A 25,435-nucleotide genomic window follows, 5' to 3' on the forward strand; every position below is an offset into this window, starting at 1 on the left:
CACACGGACACGGCTCACATTTTAAAGTCCTTAAAATGTTGCGGAACTGTCTTTACACGGGTTGACCTTCTCAAGACTGGCTCTGTTGGTTTTCTTGCGATAGGTTCCCTCACAGAAGGCTGTCCTTCATCACCTGTATCAGTGGATACAATGATCGGTTCACTGTAAGTCTCTGGAATATCGGACACATCACTTTCGGAAGTTCCCGGTTCTTGATACTTTTTCACAAACTCGCTATTCCTCTTCAATGTGACTCCTTCTGGTGATTCAACAACACAGCTGTTTCCAGTTTTCTGTACCAAAGTATATGGCTCTGCATGGTACGGAGTGTCAATTTTGTCTTTGACTGCTTTCTTCAAAAGGACTGAATCTCCAGGCTCTAAGCTGCAATCCACTGCACCACGTTTCTCATCAACATACAGCTTGTTTCTGTACTTTGAATACACATCCTTATCTCGCATTTCTTCATCAAACACATTTTCTTGTAGATTCTCTACTTGCGGTAATTTTGTCCTCAGTTTACGGCGGAACATCAATTCTGCAGGTGACACCCCAGTTGTACTGTGTGGAGTTGTTCAATATGCAAACAAGTATTTCCGGATTTCTTTCTTCCAATCCTTAGATTCTGCTTGTGCAATTCTAATCCTTTTCATCTGTAGCAGGTCAGTGCCGTATAGGTTTTTATCAGTACTTCGCGTTGTGTTTATTTTTGTTTTGTGACTGAATTTGACCTCTACATTACTAAACTTTACTAAATAATAAATAAGGTATGAAAACGACTTTACTCTCACTATAGATAAACCAGATATAATAAACCAAACCCAAAGTAAATGAAAACCAAGATTAACAACCCTTTATAAATTTATTATAACAAAATAAGAACACAAGGCAATAGCATATACTTAAAATCCCCCAACCCTAAAACCTAACTTTAACAGGGACCTTAAATAGACAGACGAGACGGGCCGGGACTCAGGAGAAAAGTAGCTAGCGAAACCAGCTGTCTCCCTCGTCAAATAAGGACTTACATGGGTTTATATATGGGACAGAACAATAGACAAATGTCATTAAAGTTATTGGTTATCGTATAAAGTGGGCGTTACCAAAGTAATAGAATAAATCACATCGGGATCGGAATACTAATAATAATAAATAGAAACGAAATCCCGATCTACCACACATCAATGACCGGTTTTGACGTTCAACTTCCCCGTTTGCAGCCGGATGTAATGGTGTAACTGCTCTGTGTTTGATGCAGTTATCTGTCAAATAATCCTCAAATAACTTAGACTTGAATTGTGGTCCATTATCAGATGTAATTTGATATGGAATTCCATGTCTACAAAACATTCCCTCTAGAGCATCAATGATTTTCTCACTTGTAATGTCGTTGGTAATTTCAATTTCATAATAACGGCTGAAGTAGTCCACTACAACTAACACATATTGTCCTGATGTTAATGGTCCCAGTAAGTCAATTGCCAATTCTTGCCACGGTCCCGTCGGTAAAGGTGTTGGACTGATTGACTCGGGTTTTGAATATGCACTAGTAATCTGACATCCATGACATGATTTCACGTACTTTTCCACTTCTTTGTCCATACCAGGCCACCAAACTTTCGTCCTAAGTTGTTGTTTTGTTCCAACAATGCCCAAGTGCCCCTGGTGTGCTAACTGAACACACTGTTTTCTCAAACTTCTCGGAATCACAATCCTAGATCCACGTAACACAATGTACAGTACCCTCAACGCGGATCCCGTATTTGACCGCGCTCCCCCTGCGGTTATTTAATCCTTTCCGTGTTACACCATCGCGGTTAATTCATCGCGGTCCTTGCTGCAGCCATGTTTAAACCGCGGCGGTGTGACCTACCGTTGAACAAGGTGATCAGAGATTTTTACCTGTATGCTTATAGAAAATAAGACGGTCACCTAACACTGAGAGTCATTCTATACTGGCCATGTCTGATGTATTGTTTTCATTTCACATATTAAAATGATTGCGTATTTTTAATGCACGTTTTCAAAACTCCTTATCAATTATTTTAGAGATATTTTAATTAAAGAATCATCTGCACCCGTAATAATTTTCATGTAACTGTTGATATACCTATTATTTCAAAAACATTTAATCATTAGCTCACCTGAGCTGAAAGCTCAAGTGAGCTATTCTGATCACATTTTGTCCGTCGTCCGTCTGTCCGTCCGTGCGTCCGTCCGTCACTCTTTTTTGTAAGCGCTCTCATGCCTACAAATTTTGACGGATTTTCATTAAATTTATACCAAATGTTTATATCACTATAACCTTGGTCAAGTTCGAAAATCAGCGTTAGTCGATACTTTTTGTTGGAGTTATGGGACTTCGACCACAATAATGACTCAGTTTTATCCAAAAATTGACCTTGTAAGCGCTCTCATGCCTACAAATTTTGACAGATTTTCATTAAATTTATACCAAATGTTTATACCACTAATACTTTGGTCAAGTTCGAAAATCAGAATTGGTCGATACTTTTTGTTGGAGTTACGGGACTTTGACCACAATCATGACTCCGTTTTTTTCCAAAAATTGACCTTGTAAGCGCGCTCATGTCTACAAATTTTGACGGATTTTCATTAAATTTATACCAAATGTTTATACCACTAATACCTTGGTCAAGTTCCTAAATCAGCCTTGGTCGATAGACTCGATACTAGTATACTGCTTGACCGACGGGGGACCCTGGAATTCTATTCTTGTTGGATCCTGGGATGCAAGCGCATTATTTCATCTTTCATTCACACTTGCATGACTTGAAGTATGGAGCTTTGAAAACATAGAAATTATAGAATTTTAAATTTTAAATTTTTTAAGCACTTACTGAATAAAAAAATGACAATAGCAAACCGTCAACCATCTCAAAAATCCATAAAACGAAATACAAATTCAAAGCAGAACAACACTGACCTTCAAAAAGATAGAGGTAGGATCTGGAATTTTTACATATGAATATATAGAAAAATATCTTTCAAACTTTTTCTAAAAAAAATATTTGCCTAGAAAAGCTGTAATTTTAGTGAAAGCAACTTCAGAAGATAGTATAGATTCAAATTCGTTCAAATCCCTATCTTTAGGAGTAGTGTGGGGCCACATTTGGGATTCAGTTGTACAAAGGAAAATATTTTGATTATTCACAAAAACTAAAATGTTATCATATATGCTTTTACTAATATGCAAGCATTTTTATTTATTGCTGATTCTTTAAAATAATTATTGTTTAAACTTTGGCCCCTGGATGATTATTGGGCCTCAGGAGGGATTCAGAGTTTGATGTAGGTTTCTATCCTGTATATAAACAATTGCTAAGGATCTTTTAAATCATCCAGTTAGAAAAGGGACTTGATTATAAATATAAGAATATCCAGGGGGAATCAGATTTTGATGTATAGGATCTACATTTATCATACCACATTGTCCAGATATTTTGTATTATGACTCCATGAAGCTGATTTTATCATGCCTATTGTTGCTCAGGTGAGCGATGTGGCCCATTGGGCCTCTTGTTTTAATGATGAAAGGGTTATGCAACACCTTCACCATACTTCAGATCGCACTCGTGTAGACTCTGTTTATAAGTACAGTTTTGTGCACTGTTTGCTGCTATGTACATGAAAAATTATGTTCCAGTTTCTTAACAAGTTCAGTGATTTTAACTGAGAGATCGGCCGAATCATCACAACGCAACATGGACTAACATGACCATTGCAAAAACTTTTTATCTAAACATGCTTCATCTCTTGACAAGTTTGTCTTTCTTCAACATTCAATTTATTTACCTAGGGTATAATTATGCTTATTGTTAAATTATTGGATAGTTCCAAGTAAATGAAATGAAGCAGAATTACGATCATAGAAACTGTTCATAGAATTTTATTAACCTTTGAAGGCAAAAATGACACAATCTGTAGATGCATGTGCACATTTACAAGAAAATGTGGATTCCTTTACTTTTATGGGAATTTTGCCCATTTTGAACATGGAATTTTGAGATTTATTAAACAGTTTGTCAGAACAGCTCCTCTTAAACTGTTGCATAGAATTTCCAGAAATCTTTTACTTGCACAGTAATAAGGACACTATGTGTAGATGTGTATATTCCCAGGAAGTTTTTGTATTAATGCATATAACCTAAAATTTATAATTATGTGAAGCATTGTCATGTAATGTTGGAGCATGGGGTACTACAATGATCTTGTTAACTTTTAAATCTGTTTTGTTTTGCAGGATAACAATCAAACCTGGTATACAGAAGATCCCGATTTCACCAATTGTTTTCAAAAAACTGTTCTGCTGTGGATTCCCTGTGCATACTTGATTGTGTTTTCTCCATTTAGAGTGTACAAACTGTCTAAATGTCATAAAACACCTTTGAATTTTTCAAGGTTGAATGGAATTAAATCAGTAAGTACATTTTACTTCATTAGCAAGTTGAACTCACTATTGCAGAGTTTGTGTTCCACTTAATTTGATACTCACTAAGCTGTTCACCTTGTATCTCAGTTATTTGAGCCCCAAATGAAAATTTGAGGAAACACCATGTATACCACAACATGTGTGATGTATACTATGTTGTACATGGGGCATATGCTCTCAAGGTGGTGGAATGGAGGTCAAGCCACAAATTTTGTCTTATTTGTTAACTTATGGACTTATTTCACTGGTCAGAATGAGCTTACTGTATACAGAGGAAAGCATTTATTTAAGAATACATTGACACATTCGATTCCATCGTACATGTTCTGATTTTCTCAAACACCTCAACGCAATTCCGACGAGCAGAGCAATTTTGACCATGCCAAATGTTTATGATCAAATTACTGGACAAAGCTTTGATTTAATATATATAATGTTTACATTATTTTCAAATATATCTCATCTGAATGTGTTTATGATCAAATAACAGGACAAAACTTTGATTTATTATATACAATGTTTATATTATTTTCAAAATTAATAAATCTCATCTGAATGTGTTTGTGATCAAATAACAGGACAAAGCTTTGGTTTATTATATATAATGTTTATATTGTTTTCAAATATCTCTCATCTGAATGTGTTTACGCATAAATTACATTCTTATAAAATCAATCGAATATAAAGTTATTTGTAAAAAAACTGATGTTGTGCATGGGGTGTATACAACCTGTTGTACCAGGGGTGTATATACTCAGATTTTTTAACAAATGTTAGTGCAAAATTAAATGTTAACGTAAATTGCTACGCAAGGGTCAATAAAAAAATACGAAGACAATGTGGCTGTCATATATTTTTCATTTAAGTCATAACTAATAGATTAATTTATGTAACAATATTTATTTTATTGATATACAAATTTAAGTTTCATGCCATATGATGAAGAGGTATTTTTGTTACCCGATTTTAAAATCAATGTGTTTTGTCACCACGGCACACGGTAACGTTGAAAACATAATGCCAAGATGACGCACGCACAGGTAATAGAAATATCCAACGTTTATATCGCCTTGAGTCTTTTGTGCTTTTCACAATACAATTTAAATTGGCACTATATCACTTGATATCTAATTTGTTCACATTTGTTTGAAAATCAGAAGTTAGTTTCTCGAAGTTTTCTTTTTTTTTTACCACATGTCTTTTCGTTTACACTAAGAAAATTCCAGAATGTCAGATGACATTTATTCTTTTGATCAAATATTTAAGGATATTCTACTCTCTTTCGTACTGTTTGATGTTCAAAATACATTTACCGCAACCCCCACCAAATGTTTTGGAGTTAAACACAAATGTGCAAATTATTTTTGACTTATCTTTTTCACCATTGAGCAGTTTTAATTGGGTTTTTTCCCGAGTGTAATCCTTACTATTTATACTTTTAGGATTAATATTATTTGGTTTAAAGCCCAATTTATGAAGAAATTATTTTCAACATAATATGGTTTTTTATTACTGTTTTACCCTTGTGTGTCTGTCTGTCCGTCTGTCCATCTGTAACAAAAATTTCTGTCGCATTTATCTTACCAACTATTTATTGCAGATGCTTGAAATTTTTACACAGTTTTTGTTAAGGCATGCCATATTGTGGGATATATTTTTGTACCAATCGGACGTCAACTTCCTGTTAAATGACGACTTTGATTATTTTTTAACCAAAATTTTCAAACAAATTTTCATCAAAGATTTCTCAGCAACTATTTATTGCAGATGCTTGAAATTTGTACACATTATTTTTATAGGCATGCCATATCGTGGGATATATTTTTGTACCAATCAGACGTCAACTTTCTGTTAAATGACAACTTTGTTTATTTTAAGCAAAAATTTTCAAACACATTTTTGTCAAAGAATTCTCAGCAACTGTTTATCGCAGATGCTTGAAAATTTTACACAGTATTTGTATAGGCATGCTACAGTACCCGCAACGTTAATAATAACAGATATTATTAGCTGAAATGATCAATCATTTGTATTGTTAACGTTGTTTTCAATACCGATCGGACAACCCAGCCGATCTTCGCGAACATTTTAGCCCGAGAGCAAATATAACATGTAAATTGCGGACTTAATGAAAATAAAACTCTTGCTCTTTATAAATATAAAATCTTTCGTAAATATATTTATTTCTGTATAAGAAATGATGCATTAAAAATAAATTACGTAACACGGATACACATTCCGCCTACGATTTGTTGACATTGTTTTCATTACTGCACACCCAAGGCGATCGCTGGGAACATTTTAGCCCGAGATCAAATATCACACAGACAATATAGCGGGTTCAATTAAGATAATACTTTTGTTTTAAGTAAATATTAATTATATAATAATTACTTTTGTTCCTATAAACAATCATGCATACAAAACGAATTATGTTACATACAAGTTAATGTTTACACAGGTATATACAGTTCGCGTACGATTTAATATAATTGATATACAGGTAAATATGTTACCTTGTTCCTAAGAACTTCGACAGTTTACAATCATTTTCACTTCCACTGCTTTCAGATATGATTTTCATGTACTACTGGTTAATTTGATCTTAAGAATTGAGAATTTAGTATCAGGATAGAATGCTGGATAGGAATTCACATTTTTTGTTCGATAAATGTCCCTATACGGCGCACTGATTGACTCGTAACTTTGAAATAACTGAACTTGCTTATAAAAAGGCATAAAACGATTAACACGATAGGATAAATGGAAAAACTGTTAAAATTAAACGATAATCCTGACAGGATTAACGCACGATAGGATAGGATTAACGCACGATAGCACAGTATACACGCACGATAGGATAGGATTGATACACGATACGATAGGATTGTAAAGAATAATGTTGCGTCTACTGTATATCGTGGGATGTACTTTTGTACCAATCGGACGTCAACTTCCTGTTTAATGAGTACCGTATTTTTCGGGGCATAGGCCGGTATTTTTTCTCTCCGATGAGCGAGCCCCGGCCTATCCCCCGGGATCGGCTAATCGTAGACTCAAAGTTTAACAGTAAAATATAAAATCCACTGTTTTTATCCATTGTACTGTTGTAGTAGAATTTTTTCCCATGTTCGTGTATGAACCCTGGAAACTATTATTGCGTAGTAAAAAGGAAAATGAAACCGGGTAGAATGTAATATGACGGAATTTTTGTGAATTCTTCATGTCTGCGTTTGTGGGAATCACTGGTCTAGGGTGTAGAATAAATCAAATGCTTTGTGTTTTTACAATTAATTTTCTGTTGGATGAAATAACGGTATTCTGGAGTCGTGTATATACAAAGGTGTGAAACCCGTGACTTAAACACAGCCTGGAGACACGTAGTGTACACCGTTACATTTCATTGCATTAACTGTGTTTTTAACATTACAACTTCTCTGCATAACGGCAAGTCACTATTTAATTAATTAATGGAAAGAACACAAATTTAATATTTTGTGTTTGGTATTTCATTTTCTCATTCATAGCGATTACGGGAGATAACTCTATTTGAATATGAAACCACGTGTTGAGCTAATGGACGCCATACCCCGTATTTACAAGTAGCTTTAAAAGTATAACTTGATTAAATGAAATTTAGCAATAAGGTGTTAATAATTAAAAATATAAAAGGTTTGGTAAAGTATTATACTTAGTTCTACCAGACAGAACCTGGAGGTTGGTTTACACTATGTAAAATTTGATACGTAACGATACACCGACGAATACGGGAGAGACCAAACAGCCACAAAACACAGATGTATTTTTAAAAATTGCTTAGAATATATATGTTAAGCAAATTTAATAACTTTAATTACTCTTTTGACTTTCTACATCGATATTCTGAAAGTATATACTTCATACGATGACTTCCTTAATATATAACTCAAACCTAGCAAAATTTTGAGCTCATCTTGCTTATAATTCTATGATTGACGCTGAAATTATGGTTGATCATTAGAAATTCTATATGAATTAGAGTATGTTAAATACTTGTACACAAAAAAATTAAAGAATGATATGCTGTATATAACTACTCTCTGGGGTCCCTCTTTATACAATGAATAATGTGAAATGTGAGTAAATAAAAACAACATCGTTAAAACAGTTTCCATAGTTCTGAGTCCAGGCTTGGTGTAATACTAAATGTAATGGTAATGCATTACAATGCATTACATGTTTTCAAAGTAATGCTAGTAATGTGTAATGCCACAAAATTAGCATTACAAGTAATGGTAATGTAATTCATTACTTTCCAAAATCTAGTGTTATGCTGGCATTACATGGCATTACTTTGCATTACTATGCATATTTATGCATGTTCACTTTAAAAAATGTGATGAATAAATGAATAGTTGAAATTGAATTTGATTGAATTTATTTTCAAAGAAGAAAGAAATAATGCTTGAGACAAAAATGTTTTAATTGTACATGTATTATTAAAAAAGTTTTTTAAAAAAATCATTTTTAGCTCACCGAGACGAAGTCAGGGGGAGCTTATGCTATACCCTCGGCGTCGGTGTCGGCGTTGGCGTCGGCGTCCGGACGTGGTTAAAGTTCTTGTTGCAGGTCCTGTATCTAAGCTATTACTTGTCCTATCTTCACCAAACTTGCATGGATGATGCATCTGGACCTACTTATGGACTTGAAAGACTTGGATGCTGAATCTGAGTCCTAAATTTTAGATGCTGGAGGAGGTTAAGGTTGTTGGACCAGGTTAAAGTTTTTGTTGCAGGTGCCCTTTGACAGCAATATCCAAGTTACTGCAGGTCTGTACTTCACCAAACTTGCATGGATGGTGTGTCTTATGATACTAATGCACCAGACAGGCTTGAGTGCTGAATCTGAGCTATAGGTTTCGGATGCTGGAGGAGGTTAAGGTTTTTGGGGCTGGTTAAAGTTTTTGTTGCAGGTGCCCTTTGATAGCAATATCTAAGTTACTGCTGGTCCGTACTTCACCAAACTTGCATGGATGGTGTGTCTTATGATACTGATGCACCAGTGCTGAATCTGAGCTATAGGTTTCGGATGCTGGAGGAGGTTAAGGTTTTTAGAGCTGGTTAAAGTTTTTGTTGCAGGTGCCCTCTGATGATTATATCTTAGTTACTACTTGTCCTTGCATGGATGGTGCGTCTTATGATACTGATGCACCTGACAGGTTTGAATGCTGAGTCTGAGCCATAGGTTTTAGATGCTGGATATGGTTAAGTTTTTTGGAACAGGTTACATGTTTAATAGATAATAGTACTTTTTCAAACTTGCATAGTTGATTAAACTGTAGTATGAATGAATCACAGAGGAAGCTTCAGATGCAGAGCTTGATCTCCATTATCAAGGATGCTAAAAAATATATCTTAGTTATTACAGGTCCTAACTTCACCAAACTTGAATGGATGGTGTGTCTTATGATACAGATGCACCTGACAGGCATGGATGTTGAATCTGAGCCATAGGTTGCGGATGCTGGAGCAGGTTAAGGTTTTAATTGCTAGTGCCCTCTGATCATGATATCTTAGTTATTACTGGTCTGAACTTCACCAAACTTGCATGGAGATGCGTCTTATGTATACTGATGCACCTGACAGGCTTGAATACTGAATCTGAGCCAAAGGTTTCGGATGCTGGATGAGGTTTAGTTTTTTTGGAACAGGTCACATGTTTTATAGATGATAGCTTGCATAGTTGATTTAAGTATATTATAAATGAAACGCAGAGGTTGCTTCAGATGCAGAGCCTGATCTCCATTATCAAGGATTCTAAAGAAATCTCCTACCTTACTCAAACCTGCTCGATAGATAGATATGTTTGTTGATAAATGATATAACATGATTCCTATGATATAGTATTGTATGAAACAATATTGTTTAATATGATACAATATAATATCATATGTAATATTATAAAAAGTTATATGATACAATATGATATTGTATCAATTTTTTTGATATGTTATGTTATGATATTGTATCATGATATCGTTATGTATAGTATTGTATATTATGATACAATATTGTATAATATTATATTGTATTATTAATTTATTATTTAATCACATGATACTATTATATAAGATATTGCAAAATATAATATTGTATCCTATGATACTATATTGTATATTCTATAATATTGTATCATACGATTTTGTATAATATGATATTAGTTTCTGTAATATAGAATTATATCACATGAAATTGTATAATATGATACTGTTGTAATATATCATATCGTATCATACGATATTGTATAATATGATATTGGTTTATAATATGATATATTATCACATCACATGAAATTGTATTGTATGATATTTTAAAATATATTATTATATCATATGATACAATATGTTTAATATAATATTGTATTATATAATATTTTTACTTTATCACATAATATTGTATCATTTGATATGATACAATGTTGTATCAAATAATATTGTATCATATGATACAATATCATAAATGATACAGTATCATACAATATCATACTATATTATACAATATAATATCATATGTTTCAATGTTATGATGTATTATGTAATGATATTGTAATATAATACTATATAGTTTTATATATTATGATATTGTATTATTTGATCAAATACCATAACGTATAACACAATACAATGTCATATCATACGTTACAATATCATATCTCATCATTGTTTATTATGGTATTTTATTGTATTATATGATATATGTTGTAAATATGATAGGATGCAATATTTATTTTTATATTATTGTATTGATTAACATATGAACATATGATTATCATACAATTTTTTAACAGATGATATACGATATTGTGTCAAAACAGAATCCATGGATATCCAAGATCATAATGTATGATTTTCATTTAATATGATAAAGGTGGTCTCATAACGGTGAAGTCTCATAAGGGTGATGTCTTGTCTCGGTGAGCTTTGTAATCTGTGATTACCTATGTTTGAATTGTTAATATTACTAAAGATAACAGCACAATTTCATAACATTTTTAAGAGTGTTGTTATTAAAATTTAATCATTTAAACAATTAGTTTGCACTTCAATAAGAAATGTGTCAACTACACACTATGCCCCCAGGATAATCTAAGTATCAAAACAATCTATTGTTATAAGAAGTGCTAAACACCCCAATCCCCTTCCCTTCGCTATGTCACAATAGAATAGGAGACAGACATGCACCTTTAAAAGCAAAATGAATGCACTGTCCATCCATGATGAAAATCAATATCACTTCCAATATTATAACCCATTTGAAAATAATCTTACTTATTTTCTCTGTCTGTCTCTCTGACTCTGTCTCTGTCTCTGTCTCTCTCTCTTTTGTATATTAATTACACTGTACATTAGTTTGGACTGATAGTAAATACAAGATTCATGTATTTAATCTATTATTGCACTTAATATATCCTAAGATAAAGATCGTCAAACAGTATTTTCCAGTCCAAGCTGGAATAGCGATAATTCTTTTATCCCCCCCAACAGAAATGTGTCAGAACTTCTGACACATTTCTGTTGGGGGGATAAAAGAATTATCGCTATTCCTAAGAAAATATTACAGCGGAAAATTATGCTGGTTTGTAGCCATTTGTTATTTTCAAATAAAAATGAAAATAATGGGTGGGCCATAGTAAATTAGAGTGATGTGCCTGTCAATACGGTAACATTGATTTTTATAGCTCTTTAACTCTTTACCCCTTAATGCCACCTTTTGACGCATAGGCCATATCCTTAACACTCTACCCTGGGCTACCCTTAGACTGTTTTCAGATGAACTGAAAACAGCTGGTGTGTGTTTTTGAATAGACTTATTACAGGTCTTAGCAAATCCAACACATAGAAAATTATATATCAATGGATTTGTAATAAATTAAAATTTTAATATTCATTGAATTTTTTTTTTTTAAGTCACTAATAATGCAATACAGGTGCTAACAGGTATATGAAAATAAAACTGAGTGTTCTACATTAAAGTTTTATTAAGAATAATTTCACAACAGATACTTGATAAACATATTTAAAAATGTATGTATTACAAATAATTATTTAATAATTTTTATAGAAAGATTCCATTATCATCATGGAATTCGTTTTTTGTACCTGTGGTTGACTTTTCATTTCATGTCTATCGTTTTCAGACTTATATTTACATTTTTTTCCCAATAAAGATGATAAATGGTGTAAGAGGATTTGATAAATCTAGCATGTGAACTAAATAAGTGTGTTGACTTTTTGAAAAAATACAAATTTACCGGTATATTCATGTAGGGGTTGCAGGTAATGCACACCTTGTGTTCCGTTTTCTGTAACTACACAGATTTTTCCACAAAATTATGTCTCCCCTTTCAAAGGGGAGACATATTGTTTTTGTCGACTTTCTTATTCTTCTTATTAAGGTCTTCCGTTTCCAACGGAAGACCTTATTGTTTTCGTTCGGTTTCTTTTTCCCTATTCTTCTTCTTATTATTTTTCTTTTTTTTTCTTACAAATTTTGTGTACAGGATTTCTCAAAAACCACTCGACCGATTTACACGAAACTTTCAGATTTGATAGATAGTGGCCTGAACCTTATTGGAAATTTTTTTTTACCGATGACGTCACTTCCGGTTTGGAGTTATTCAAAATTTAACGATTTTCAGAGGGTCGGCTTGTCCAGGGGTAAACTCCTAAACGATTTAAGATATTGGGTTCAAAATTTCAGGGATTGTAGACAAAAGGTTGTAGATCTGACATGTGGTATATATATTTTCCTGTGACCAAAAGCGCCGAAGCTCGCCCGAGCTCGAAAATCACGGTTAAAAAAGCGTCGTGAATTTTCGTGGTTTTCTTTCAATATCTCTTTCCTCGATAATATTTTGTTATAACATGTAGAACAAAAAATCTTTATAAAGTCAAAAGCTTTCATGTGACATCAAGAAAAAGGGGCTGGCCCTTCGAATAAGGGGCTGAGGGGGCTTTAAAATCTTTTAATGATAACCTTTTACTGTGAAATATTTTGTGATACATTATAGAAGCAATTATGTTCATTCTAACGTTATTTACCTATACATGGCAATCATTTACTCCTATGTTACATAATAAGGGATTTTAAGGGGCCAGAAATTCCAAAACTTTGATGCTCAATATCTTAAAATGGAGGAAAATTTTGAAAAGCAATATTGAACAAAAGATGCTCAAAATATTGAGTTTAACAATAGTCAACCATAATTTCTTTGTTATGCGGTCCTTAAAGGGAGTTACAGGGTCGGCCCCTAAAACGACCCTCTCAAGATATCTCGAGAACGGTACAAAATTTGTAATTCCTTGATGAACAAAAAGTGTTTGAATTGACAAGAGCTTTCATTTGAAATCATGAAAAAGGGACTGGCCCTTCAAATAAGGGGCTGAGGGGGCACTAAAATCTTTTAATGATAACTTTTTACCGTGAAATATTTTGTGATACGTTATAGAGGCATTTATGTTCATTCTAACGTTATTTACCTATACATGGCAATCATTTACTCCTATGTTACGTAATTAGGGATTTAAAGGGGCCAGAAGTCAAAAACTATGATGCTCAAAATTTCAAAATAGAGGAAAATTTTGAAAAGCAATATTGAACGAAAGATGTTCAAAATATTGAGCTTAACAATCTGCAACCATAATTTCTTTGTTATGCGGTCCCTTAAAGGAGTTACAGGGTCGGCCCCTAAAACGACCCTCTCAAGATATCTCGAGAACGGTACACAATTTGTAAAAAACTTGTTAAACAAAATGTGTTTGAATTGACAAGAACATTCTTATGAAATCAACAAAAAGGGGCTGGCCCTTCAAATAAGGGGCTGAGGGGGCTCTAAAGTCTTTTAATGATAACTTTTTACTGTGAAATATTTTGTGTGATACGTTTAGAGCCAATTATGTTCATTCTAAGGTTATTTACCTATACATGGTAATCATTTCCTCCTATGTTATGTAATTAGGGATTTTAAAGGGCCAGAAGTCCAAAACTTTGATCTTCAATATCTCGAAATAGAGGAAAATTCTGGAAAGCAGTATTTAACAAAAGATGCTCAAAATAATGTGCTTAACAATGTACAACCATATATTGTTTGTTATCTGGACCCTAAAAGGAGTTTTAGGACCGGATATCAAAACAATTTTTCCCAGATATCTCAAAAACGGTAACCAATTTCTGAACACTTATTAGCGGTACACAAAAATACCTTTTAACTAAACTCAATGAAAAGGAGCTGATCCCTCAAATAAGGGACACCAATGGGATAGATAGTCTTTCACCCATTACACTCATAGATTCCGCCTTCTTTCCGGATAAGTTTCATTGACGAAGATCAAGAATAAGGTCATTCCTTATTCTAAAAATCAGACGGAAGACCTCCTCGTTGCTCGCAACGAGATCGTGTTTAGTTCTTCACATTCTTCTTATTCTTCTTCTTCATCCAAATTTGTCCAGGCCGTAACTTAAATACCCTTTGACATTAAGACTTCAAACTTGGAACATAGGTAGATGGTATTGAGAAAGAGTGCACGCCACCAAAAGTTTTGACCTTGACCTATTTTGTTCTTCAAGGTCAAGCTTTTCATAAAAAATATTGTCCAGGCCATAACACAAGACTCCTTTGATATACAGACTTTTAACTTGTATCATAGATAGATGGTATATACCTTAGTTGAACCTTACCAAAATATTTGACCTTGATGTAGAATTTTTATTTCAAGGTCGTATTAGAAAAAACTTCATTGTTCAACTCCTGAATATACTTTGACAGAAGGACTTCAAACTTTAAACAAAGAACAATAATAATACACTTAGGTACTTTTGAATAATATTTGACCTTGACCTTGTTTTACTCATGGTCAAATTAAGAAAAAAATAATAAAATTTTGTCTGGGTCATAACTTTAATACCCTTTGACATTAGGACTTCAAACTTGGAACATAGGTAGATGGTATTGAGAAGGAGTGCACGTCACCAAAAGTTTTGATCTTGACCTATTTTGCTCTTCAAGGTCAAGCTTTTCATAAAAAATATTGTCCTGACCATAACATAAGACTCCTTTAACATACAGACATTTTTAACTTGTATCATAAATAGATGGTATATAACCTAGTTGAACCTTACCAAAATTTTTGACCTTGACCTAAAAATTTTATTTCAAGGTCAAATTAGAAAAAACTTCATTGTTCAACTCCTGAATATACTTTGACAGAAGGACTTCAAACTTTAAACAAAGAACATTAATAATACACTAAGGTGTACTATTTATTTATATATGACCTTGACCATGTTTTACTCAAGGTCAAATTAAGAAAAAGATAATAAAATTTTGTCTGGGTCTGGGTAACATATAGCTGACATCATTCTTTTTCAATTGTTAAATTTGCCCCATTTTACAATCCTTGGGGAGAAGGGGAGACATGTGTTTTTTGTAAAAAAAAAAAACAATACCCACTAGTTTTGCATGAATTTGACATCTGGCTTTCATCTTTTAATCTCGCTACCAATAAATCTAGAAAATTCTGCCTCTAAACTTGATCATAAACAAAAAGTGAAAACATATGCGATGTCCGCATCGTAGTCTGCCATCTTTGTTTATTGTAGTAATGCATCACGACACCATGCACAGGTAAATCACGTGATATTTTTATTTAGAATGAGTGAACAACCATCCGTATATACCGGTCAATGTTTATAAAAAACAACAGGTGTTGAGGGGTCTAATTAAAAGCTGTATATAGGGTGCGTCAAAAGTCGTCATTAAGGATATGGCCAGGGTCGTTAAAACGCGTCATTAAGGGTTCGATAGAAGGAATCGATAGAAACCTCTAACGGGAAAAGAGTTAACATGTCACGTGACAACATTTTTCATTCCAGTGTATTCATCAATCAAGTGTGAGTAAAGTTATAAAAGTCACGAGTTTACGCGAGGTAAACAACGGTCATTTAATTATAATTATAATGGAGAAGACAAATTGTTGAATATTTTTGATTTGAGAAATTGAGCGCATTGAGGTGCAATTTTCTTCTTCACATATATACATGTAGGATTTTTTTGATAAAATACAATAACTATAATATTTAAAAAAAAAAAATAGAATAACTAGTAAGTAGTTGAGGAAGAAAATGCTCTCATATATTTTGATTGCTTTATTAAGTGGCGGAGGGGGGCAGAACGAAAATACAGGGAATTAGAAGTTATATAACAGTGTACCCCTACCAAATATTTAGTTCTATATCTTGCGTAGGATTTTCTTATTCTGTGGGAAAACAGTATTTCATGAAGGTACAATGTCAAAGATTATGTGTATGCAAAAATGAGTGTAAAATTCGAATACTTTACAATATTTATTTTTAGCTCACCTGAGTCAAAGGCTCAAGTGAGCTTTTCTGATCACAATTTGTCCGTTGTCTGTCGTTGTCGTTGTCGTCGTTAACTTTTCACATTTTCATCTTCTTCTCAAGAACCATTGGGCAGATTTCAACCAAATTTGGCACAAAGCACCACTAGGTGAAGGGGATTCAAGTTTGTTCAAATGAAGGGCCACGCCCTCTTTAAAGGGGAGATAAATTGAGAATTATTGAAAATTTGTTGGTATTTTTCAAAAATCATCTTCTCAAAAACTATTTGGCCTGAAAAGCTTAAACTTGTGTGGAGGCATCCTCAGGTAGTGTAGATTCAAGTTTGTTCAAATCATGGTCCCTGGGGGTAGGGAGGGGCCACAAGAAGGGGATCAAGTTTTACATAGGAATATATAGAGAAAATCTTTAAAAATCTTCTTCTCAAAAACTATTTGGCCAGAAAAGCTCAAATTAAAATGGGAGCATCCTCAGGTAGTGTAGATTTAAGTTTGTTCAAATCATGGTCCCCGGGGGTAGGGAGGGGCCACAAGAAGGGGATCAAGTTTTACATAGGAATATATAGAGAAAATCTTTAAAAATCTTCTTCTCAAAAACTATTTGGCCAGAAAAGCTCAAATTAAAATGGGAGCATCCACAGGTAGTGTAGATTAAAATTTGTTCAAATCATGGTCCCCGGGGGTAGGGTGGGGCCACAATTGGGGGATCAAGTTTTACATAGGAATATATAGAGAAAATCTTTAAAAATCTTCTTCTCAAAAACTTTTCGGCCAGGAAAGCTCAAATTTGAGTGGAAGCATCCTCAGATAGTGTAAATTTAAGTTTGTTCAAATCATGGTCCCCGGGGGTAGGGTGGGGCCACAATTGGGGGATCAAGTTTTACATAGGAATATATAGAGAAAATCTTTTAAAATCTTCTTCTCAAAAACTATTAGGCCAGAAAAGCTCAAATTAAAATGGAAGCATCCCCAGGTAGTGTAGATTCAAGTTTGTTCAAATCATGGTCACCGGGAGTAGGGTGGGGCCACAATTGGGGGATCAAGTTTTACATAGGAATATATTGAGAAAATCTTTTTAAAATCTTCTTCTCAAAAACTATTCGGCCAGGAAAGCTCAAAGGACTATGTGCGGTATGGTCAAATATCTGCCTCCGATTTTAACCAATTTTTAAATAGTATTGTATAAAAATCAAATCTTCACAAATCATTGTATGGAGGATGTCTATAACTTCAATCTTGATTTTAGTCATCATTGCTCATTCACTGTTTATCTATGACGTCACCTAAATGACCTAATTCCTGCAAATTTGCAAACAAATGAAAATATTCTCATTTTTGCTCTATATTTTGTATTCGGAAGTATAAAGCGCAGGTCTGCTCAAGTGCGATTTTAACATATGTTTTTCTTCAGATAGTTATACACATTATGCTAAAAAATGGTACTTGAGCAAGCCTGCGCTCGGTGTTTCCCAGTCGAAAAACCATGGGAAAACACCCATATGTTGATACAAAACATCAATTTATCAAAATAATGCAATTTTCATGACGTCATTTCTACATTATGACGTCACTGTGGCGATAGCCTTTTACACTTTTATTTCCAATCTGATTTTAACTATCTTTCATCTTATTTTTAAAGCTCTTTCTAAAACTTTAATTTTTGGGGCAAAAAATGCATAAAACCGCACATAGTCCTTTGAATGGAAGCATCCTCAGATAGTGTAGATACAAGTTTGTTCAAATCATGGACCCCGGGTGAAGGGCGGGGCCACAATTGGGGAATAAATTTTTATACAGGAATATATAGAGAAAATCTTTATAAAAATTTCGTATAAAAACTATTTGGTCAAGAAAGCTCAAATTGGCGTGTAAGCATCCTCGGATAATGTAGATTCAAGTTTGTTCAAATCATGGTCCCTGTGGGTAGGGTGGAGCCACAATGGGGGATAAATTTTTATATATAGAGAAAATCTTTAAAAATCTTCTTCTCAAAACTATTAGGCCAGGAAAGCCCAAATTTGAGTGGAAGCATCCCCAGATCGTATAGATTCAAGTTTTTTCTAGGGGTAGAGGGTGAGGCCACAATGGGGGATGAATTTTTACATAGGAATATATAGAGAAAATCTTTAAAAATCTTCTTTTTAAAGACTATTTGGCCAGAAAAGCTTAAACTTGTGTAGAGGCATCCTCGGGTAGTGTAAATTCAAGTTTGCAAAATCACAGTCCCTAGTGGTAGGGCAGGGCCGTGATGGCGGTTAGAATTTTTACATAGGAATATATAGAGAAAATCTTTAAAAATATTCTGGGAAAGTTTTCGGTCCAAAACTCAGTACTTACTGTGAAAGCACAGGTTATGCAGATTTAAGTTTTCTTCGAGAAAAGTGGGGCCTTAAAATGGAGGAAGGGGGGGGGGGTAATATAGGACTAGAGAAAAATCTTCTTACAGGTACAACAACAAGAGGGGCTTGGTATTTACCAAAAAAAAAGGTGGATAAAAAATGGCAGATTTTAAATTTTTTTTTAGCAAGATCTACTGTACTTAGTTGTCAAGATATTTTGATACTGTAATGCTAATTTGATCAGAATTAAGGCAATTGTTGCTCAGGTGAGCGATGTGGCCCCTGGGCCTCTTGTTGACATAAGCAATGGCTGTTGTATTGTCACATTTCACTCCAATGTGAACATTATGTTTCTCTTTAAAGAAGAATTTCAAAGCTAAATATATTGCTAATAATTCAAGGTAATTAGTGTGAAATTTCTTCTCCACTGATGACCAACTTTTTCTGAAATTCTTATCTCCAAATACAGCCCCCATGTCTTTAAGAGAGGCATCTGTCGCTATCTAGTAATCTACATGAGATAGTCCAATATGTTTGCCATTCTTTACCTCAATAATTTCTATCCATCAGGTTAGATCAAGTCTCCTTAAAGTAGATAAAATCGCCTGACCTTCATAATCTTTGTCATTTTCATTTTATGCCTTAATTTTATCCCTTTCTAAAGATCTATAATAAAGCTGACCTAGCTTGGGAGATGGCATTACATGCATGAATAATTAAACCAATGAGAGTAGCTAAATCTCTTATTTTGATATACCTTAATTTCTTCCATTATTTTTGTTGCTACTTCTAATAATCTATCAATTTTTTCATTTGGTAAAAATACCTTGAAACTTCTAGAGTCTATAATCAACCCCAAAAATTCAATAATTTGATTGGGTTCTGACACAGATTTATCAAGATTCACTTGAAATCCCAATGAATTCAATGTGTTCAGAAAAATCTGTGTATTCTTTCTACAATCATCTATATTTTTGTTCATTATTAAAGAATCATTTAGATAATATGCACATCTGATACCCATATATTGGATCTAAAATAAGCATAGACTGGCTTTAATATCTTTGTAAAAATTCTGGGTGCTGAAGACAATCCAAAAGGAAGTATGACAAAACAATAGAATCTTTCCTTCCATTGAAAACATAAAAATTTTGATATTCATCTGCAATAGGTACACTTAGATATGCATCTTTCAAATCCACACTACAAAAATGATCTCCTTTCTGAATGAGATTTAAAATTTGACACAAATTTTCCTGTTTAAACTTCTCATATGTAACAAATTCATTTAAAGATCGTAAATTGGTAACAGGTCTAAGCTTTCCATTTTTCTTTGGAACCACAAATATATTAGATAAAAAAAATGACTATCACAAAGGTGAATTTCTCTAATTGCCCCCTTTTCCCACAATTCAGTCACTTCTTCATCAACAAGAGATGTTTCGTATGATTGGGGATTGCGCATGCGTTAGGAATGGACAGTCAGAGTTTTTGAGAGGAGATTTATTTCTTATTTTACGGGGATATATCTGTGTCCGTGTGATACAAAACTCTTAATGCATGTCCCATAATGTCGGAGGATAATGAGGATCAGGGGTGTGCAATTACAAAATTTGGCCACTAGCCCAGGGGCTAGTGGGAGTACCAAAGTTACTAGCCCAAGATTCAAAGTTACTAGCCCGACTATTTCGGACATGTCGACATTTCATTTTATAAAAAACCCTGTATGATACTAGTATATAATTATTAATATACGAAATATTTATTACTTGCATGTTTTCTGTGGTAGACTTGTTCACAATTATTCAACTTCATTGATCTCTCACATTTTAGTTACAAAATTGGTTTGGGTACCGTTTATATAATAAAACCCAAACATAACATTGTGAATGTGAACAGACTCTATAAAATCACTGCAACTATCTATGTGTGCATGCATTTTATCCTGTTTAATGTCCATTTACAAAATACAACTATGCAATTAATTAAGTAATGGTAAATTTTAATTTAAAATAATGGAAAATGCACTAATAATAATATGCAAAATATGAATTTTTTTTTTAATTCACCAAGCAGGTCACTTTAAAATGTGTTCATGAGAATAGTTAGTGCAGAAATTTATAACATCTCTGTAATGCATCTCTCTCTCTCTCTCTCTCTCTCTCTCTCTCTCTGAAAAAAGAAAATTATATTTAAAAAAGCCAATGAATACATATTAAAGAAAAAGGAATCATTTTACAGTGATGTCACTTGAAACAACTGCACAGGTAACTACGGAAGCCATGTGCAGTGAGGCGTGACTATCTCGTCTAGCCACTGGTGAGGTCAACACTGTCGGTAAAACTTCAAAGTGTGAAACTTACAGCAGAGTGTTTTTCTCAGAAGAATGTAGCACGAGAAAAAAATGCTTAAGAAATTTTTAGGCTATCATGACTTAAAAGGAGCAGATAACATGCCTCTGTGATAACAATGACGATACACTTTTCCTACTAGGACACTGCAAATTTACCGGCATATTTTGCCAACTCTGGTTATGATTTACTAGCCCGACGGGCTACCACAGTTAATGTTTTTGATAGCCCGACCTCTAAAATCGGTAGCCCCGGGCGTCGGGCGATGGTAATTGCACACCTCTGAGGATAGCAAGAGACGGTTATCTTCGGATGGTTCAACACCAAAACCGGACAGTAAGTCAGCCAAAACAGGGAGGGGAGCCAATGGCTGGCAAGTCGGCACGTTCAAAAATACTCCACCGCCCGCACATTCGAACACTGCGCAACCAGCATGGGTGGATCAACTAATGATTCGAATCGGAGAACTTGACGCGAAAATTGACAAAGTAAGTACTGATTTGACTGCATTGTGCGACCGCATTGAAAATATACAGTCTAGAGTTGGCAATCTAGAGAAGTTTGCTGGTAACTTGGGGAACTCGATGGGGGAAATCAAGAAATCTCAGACTAACCTAAAAGGAGACGTTGAGGAAACAGTTAAGGAAATTAGAGAACTAAAGTTAGCGAATAAACAATTACATGGCCAAATTACAGATCTGCAGGCAAGAAGTATGAGGGACAATTTGCCTTTTTTTTGGACTCGCAGAATACCGCGGCAGTGGAAAGGAGAACTGTGTAACAACGATCAACGAGTTCTGTGAAGCAGAACTAAACATTGTTGGCATTAAAGATAATATCGAGCATGCCCATAGGATTGGACGATTCCAGTATAACAAAACAAGGCCTATTGTTGTGAAATTCTCCAACTTCAGGGTCAGGGAAAGTGTCAGGACATCTGGATACAAGCTCAAAAACAAGCAGTACAATATCCAGGAACAATTTCCTAAAGAAATTGTCGAGAAACGAAAGGCTTTAATGCCTGTATTGAGAAAAGCATTGGGAGAAAATAGAAGGGCTGTATTGAAATATGATAAACTATCATTGACGGCAAACTATACATGGAAGAGACAGGAAACACCATTAACACAGAGGCTGGCAGAGACGATCCCGAGGATGACGAACCTGGGGACATACTTACAGAGGACGCTGGAAACAGCAGAGGTGAAGCTTAGGGGCAATTGGAGGATGATTTCGTGAAGATAACCAGCTGGAACATAAACGGGGGTTTTGCCAGAAAATTCAGCGATAAAAAATTTCAGTGCTACATTCTCTCATACGACATTGTTCTCCTTACGGAATGTTGGATAGAAAATAATTTCTCAATTGACGTGGAAGGATTTCATAGCTTTGTTTTTCCAAGAATGCGTTCAAAATCAAAACAAGGAGGTTGTTGTGTTATTCTAATTCGTGAAAAACTTAAGCGTTATGTATCTTTTCTTGAAATTATGTGTGACACTATAATATCATTATATGGCTTAAGCTTGATAAATGTCTATTAGATAGTTCTGAAGATTTGTATTTAGCATGTATGTATATACCACCAAGCAGTTCAACTTTTTACCAAGCTTATGATTGTGATATATTTAGTGAGCTAGAAAACCAAATTGTTAAATATTTGACTTTTGGAAAAGTGATGTTGATTGGTGATACTAATGCAAGAACTGCAAATGCAAATGATTTTATATTGCATGATATTCTACGTTAAATGTATTGAGAGATTTAAGTGAAGTTTTATTTTATGGTTTAGACACGCGTCTTCAAAGTAGAAGTAATCCTGACATGGTCGTCAATGATTTGGGTAACAATATAACAACAAGTAATCTTTATGTAAAAGTAGTGGATTAAGAATTTTAAATGGGCGTCATATTTTGGGTATGGATAAAGATTATAAATTTGTTGGCCCAAGGGGCATGAGCGTTGTGGATTATGTTATAACTACCCCTGATATATTTTCAAAAATTGATCAGTTCATTATAGCAAATTTTACTATGTACTCTGATCATGCGCCTCTTCATATCAGACTGAAGTCTAAAATAGAAATTATTAGCATTTCAACTGTGCTTAGTGATAGTGAAAACCAATTGTTGTCGAAATTCGTCTGGAACCAGGAAATGATTCACCAAGCCCAGTTATCTTTAATAGCGAATTCTGTTGACCATGTGTCATGTTGCCAGAATACCCTGTGTGATACCCAGTCTAGTATTGACGAATCGGTCGATTTGTTTACATCACGCCTGAGTGACCTTATGTGACCCTTTTTCGAAATCAACAAAAGGTCTTTAAACCCAGTTCAAGACTCAAGTGGAGCAAGATCTCATTCATGCGTGAAGTCACCTGACAAACCTTGGTTTAATGAAGATCTCGGAAATAAGCACAGGATATATCGATCAGCACTCACTCGTTTTAATAATACAAAAAGCAGAGTTAACCATTTAAACTTGATCGAAGTTAAAAGGAACTACAAATGTTCAGAAGCAAAACTTAAATGCCAGTATTTACGAAAAGAAGGCAACCTTCTTGATCATCTTCGTACTAAAGACAATCCGAAAATATTCTGTAAACATTTCCAGAAAAGAAAACCTATAAACCATACATCAATTGAACTGGACCTATTCCGAAAACATTTTGAAGATTTATCTACATTTACTACCAATATGGATAATGATCCCCCAGTGAACACCGGAACTGCCGTGTTTGAAGAATTAGATATTGAAATTTCTGTAAAAGAAATAGCAGATGCTATAGACAATCTTAAAAGAGACAAATCGCATGGTCTTGATTATATTTTGAATGAATATTTAATAGAATTCAAGGGTATACTTATGCCATATTTACATAGTATTTTTAATCGTATATTATCATCCAGTTATTTTCCTACACAATGGTCAGATGCAGTTATTGTCACTGTCTTTAAAAAGGGTGACCCAGTTGACCCCAACAATTATCGAGGTATAAGTCTTGTCAGCTGTTTTTGTAAATTGTTTACCTCAATATTGAATCGTAGACTTATATTATGGGCATCTTCTAATAGTATTGTCACAGTTGCACAGTTTGGTTTTCAACCTATGTTAGGAACTACGGAAGCAATTTTTGCACTTCACTGTCTGGTTTCACAAGCGCTTCAAATTAAATAACGGTTTTATTGATTATAAGAGGGTCCTTGACTCTATCAATAGGGAGAAGTTGTACAGAAAATTAAAGTATTACGGTATACAGGGAAAGTTACTTGCAGTAATTCGTTCAGTGTATTCAAGAATTAGAACGTACATGTGTTAAATCTTCTGGTCGTATTTCTAATTTCTTTTAAAATCATGTTGGTCTTTTACAAGGAGAAGTGTTGTCTCCCATGTTGTTTGTATTATATGTTAATGATCTTGAAAATGAATTTATAAAAAAAGGTACTGCCCCTACTGACCTGCAATTATTAAGTCTTTATCTACTTATGTTCGCAGATGACATGGTATTGTTTTCTGAATCAATTGATAAGCTACAGAGCATGTTGAATATTTTACAGTTCTATACAAATGAATGGAACCTTGATGTCATTATTGTATCTAAAACTAAAGTCGTTATTTTTAGAAATGGTGGGAATTACTGCACCAATGAGAAATGGCTTTATAACGGTGAATATTTTCAAATTGTGGACAAGTTTGTTTATCTAGACGTTATGTTCAATTATAATGGTAAATTTTTTACCACTCAAAAACAATTAGCGGCACAAGGTCGCAAAGCCATGTTTGCTCTCAAATCAACAATTAATCAGCTTTATTTAAACCATTGTACTTTTTTTTCTGTTTTTGATACTTATGTGTGTAGCATTTTAAATTATGGATGTGAAGTTTGGGGTTCCCACAAGGGA

The 25,435-nt window shown here is 34.0% G+C and overlaps 1 protein-coding gene across 5 annotated transcripts in view; it reads left to right on the forward strand.

Moving 5' to 3' along the window:
* LOC128168234 (multidrug resistance-associated protein 1-like) overlaps positions 1-25,435 on the forward strand; it is a 404,229-nt gene that overhangs the window by 18,328 nt on the left and 360,466 nt on the right. For all 5 annotated transcript variants that reach the window (XM_052834423.1, XM_052834426.1, XM_052834422.1 and 2 more), the window contains exon 2: positions 4,265-4,441. In XM_052834423.1, coding sequence (XP_052690383.1) covers positions 4,265-4,441 — 177 coding nt within the window. The remainder of the gene's footprint in view (positions 1-4,264; positions 4,442-25,435) is intronic.

The sequence above is a fragment of the Crassostrea angulata genome, chromosome 10 (genome assembly GCF_025612915.1).
Source record: "Crassostrea angulata isolate pt1a10 chromosome 10, ASM2561291v2, whole genome shotgun sequence".
Lineage (NCBI taxonomy): Eukaryota > Metazoa > Mollusca > Bivalvia > Ostreida > Ostreidae > Magallana > Magallana angulata.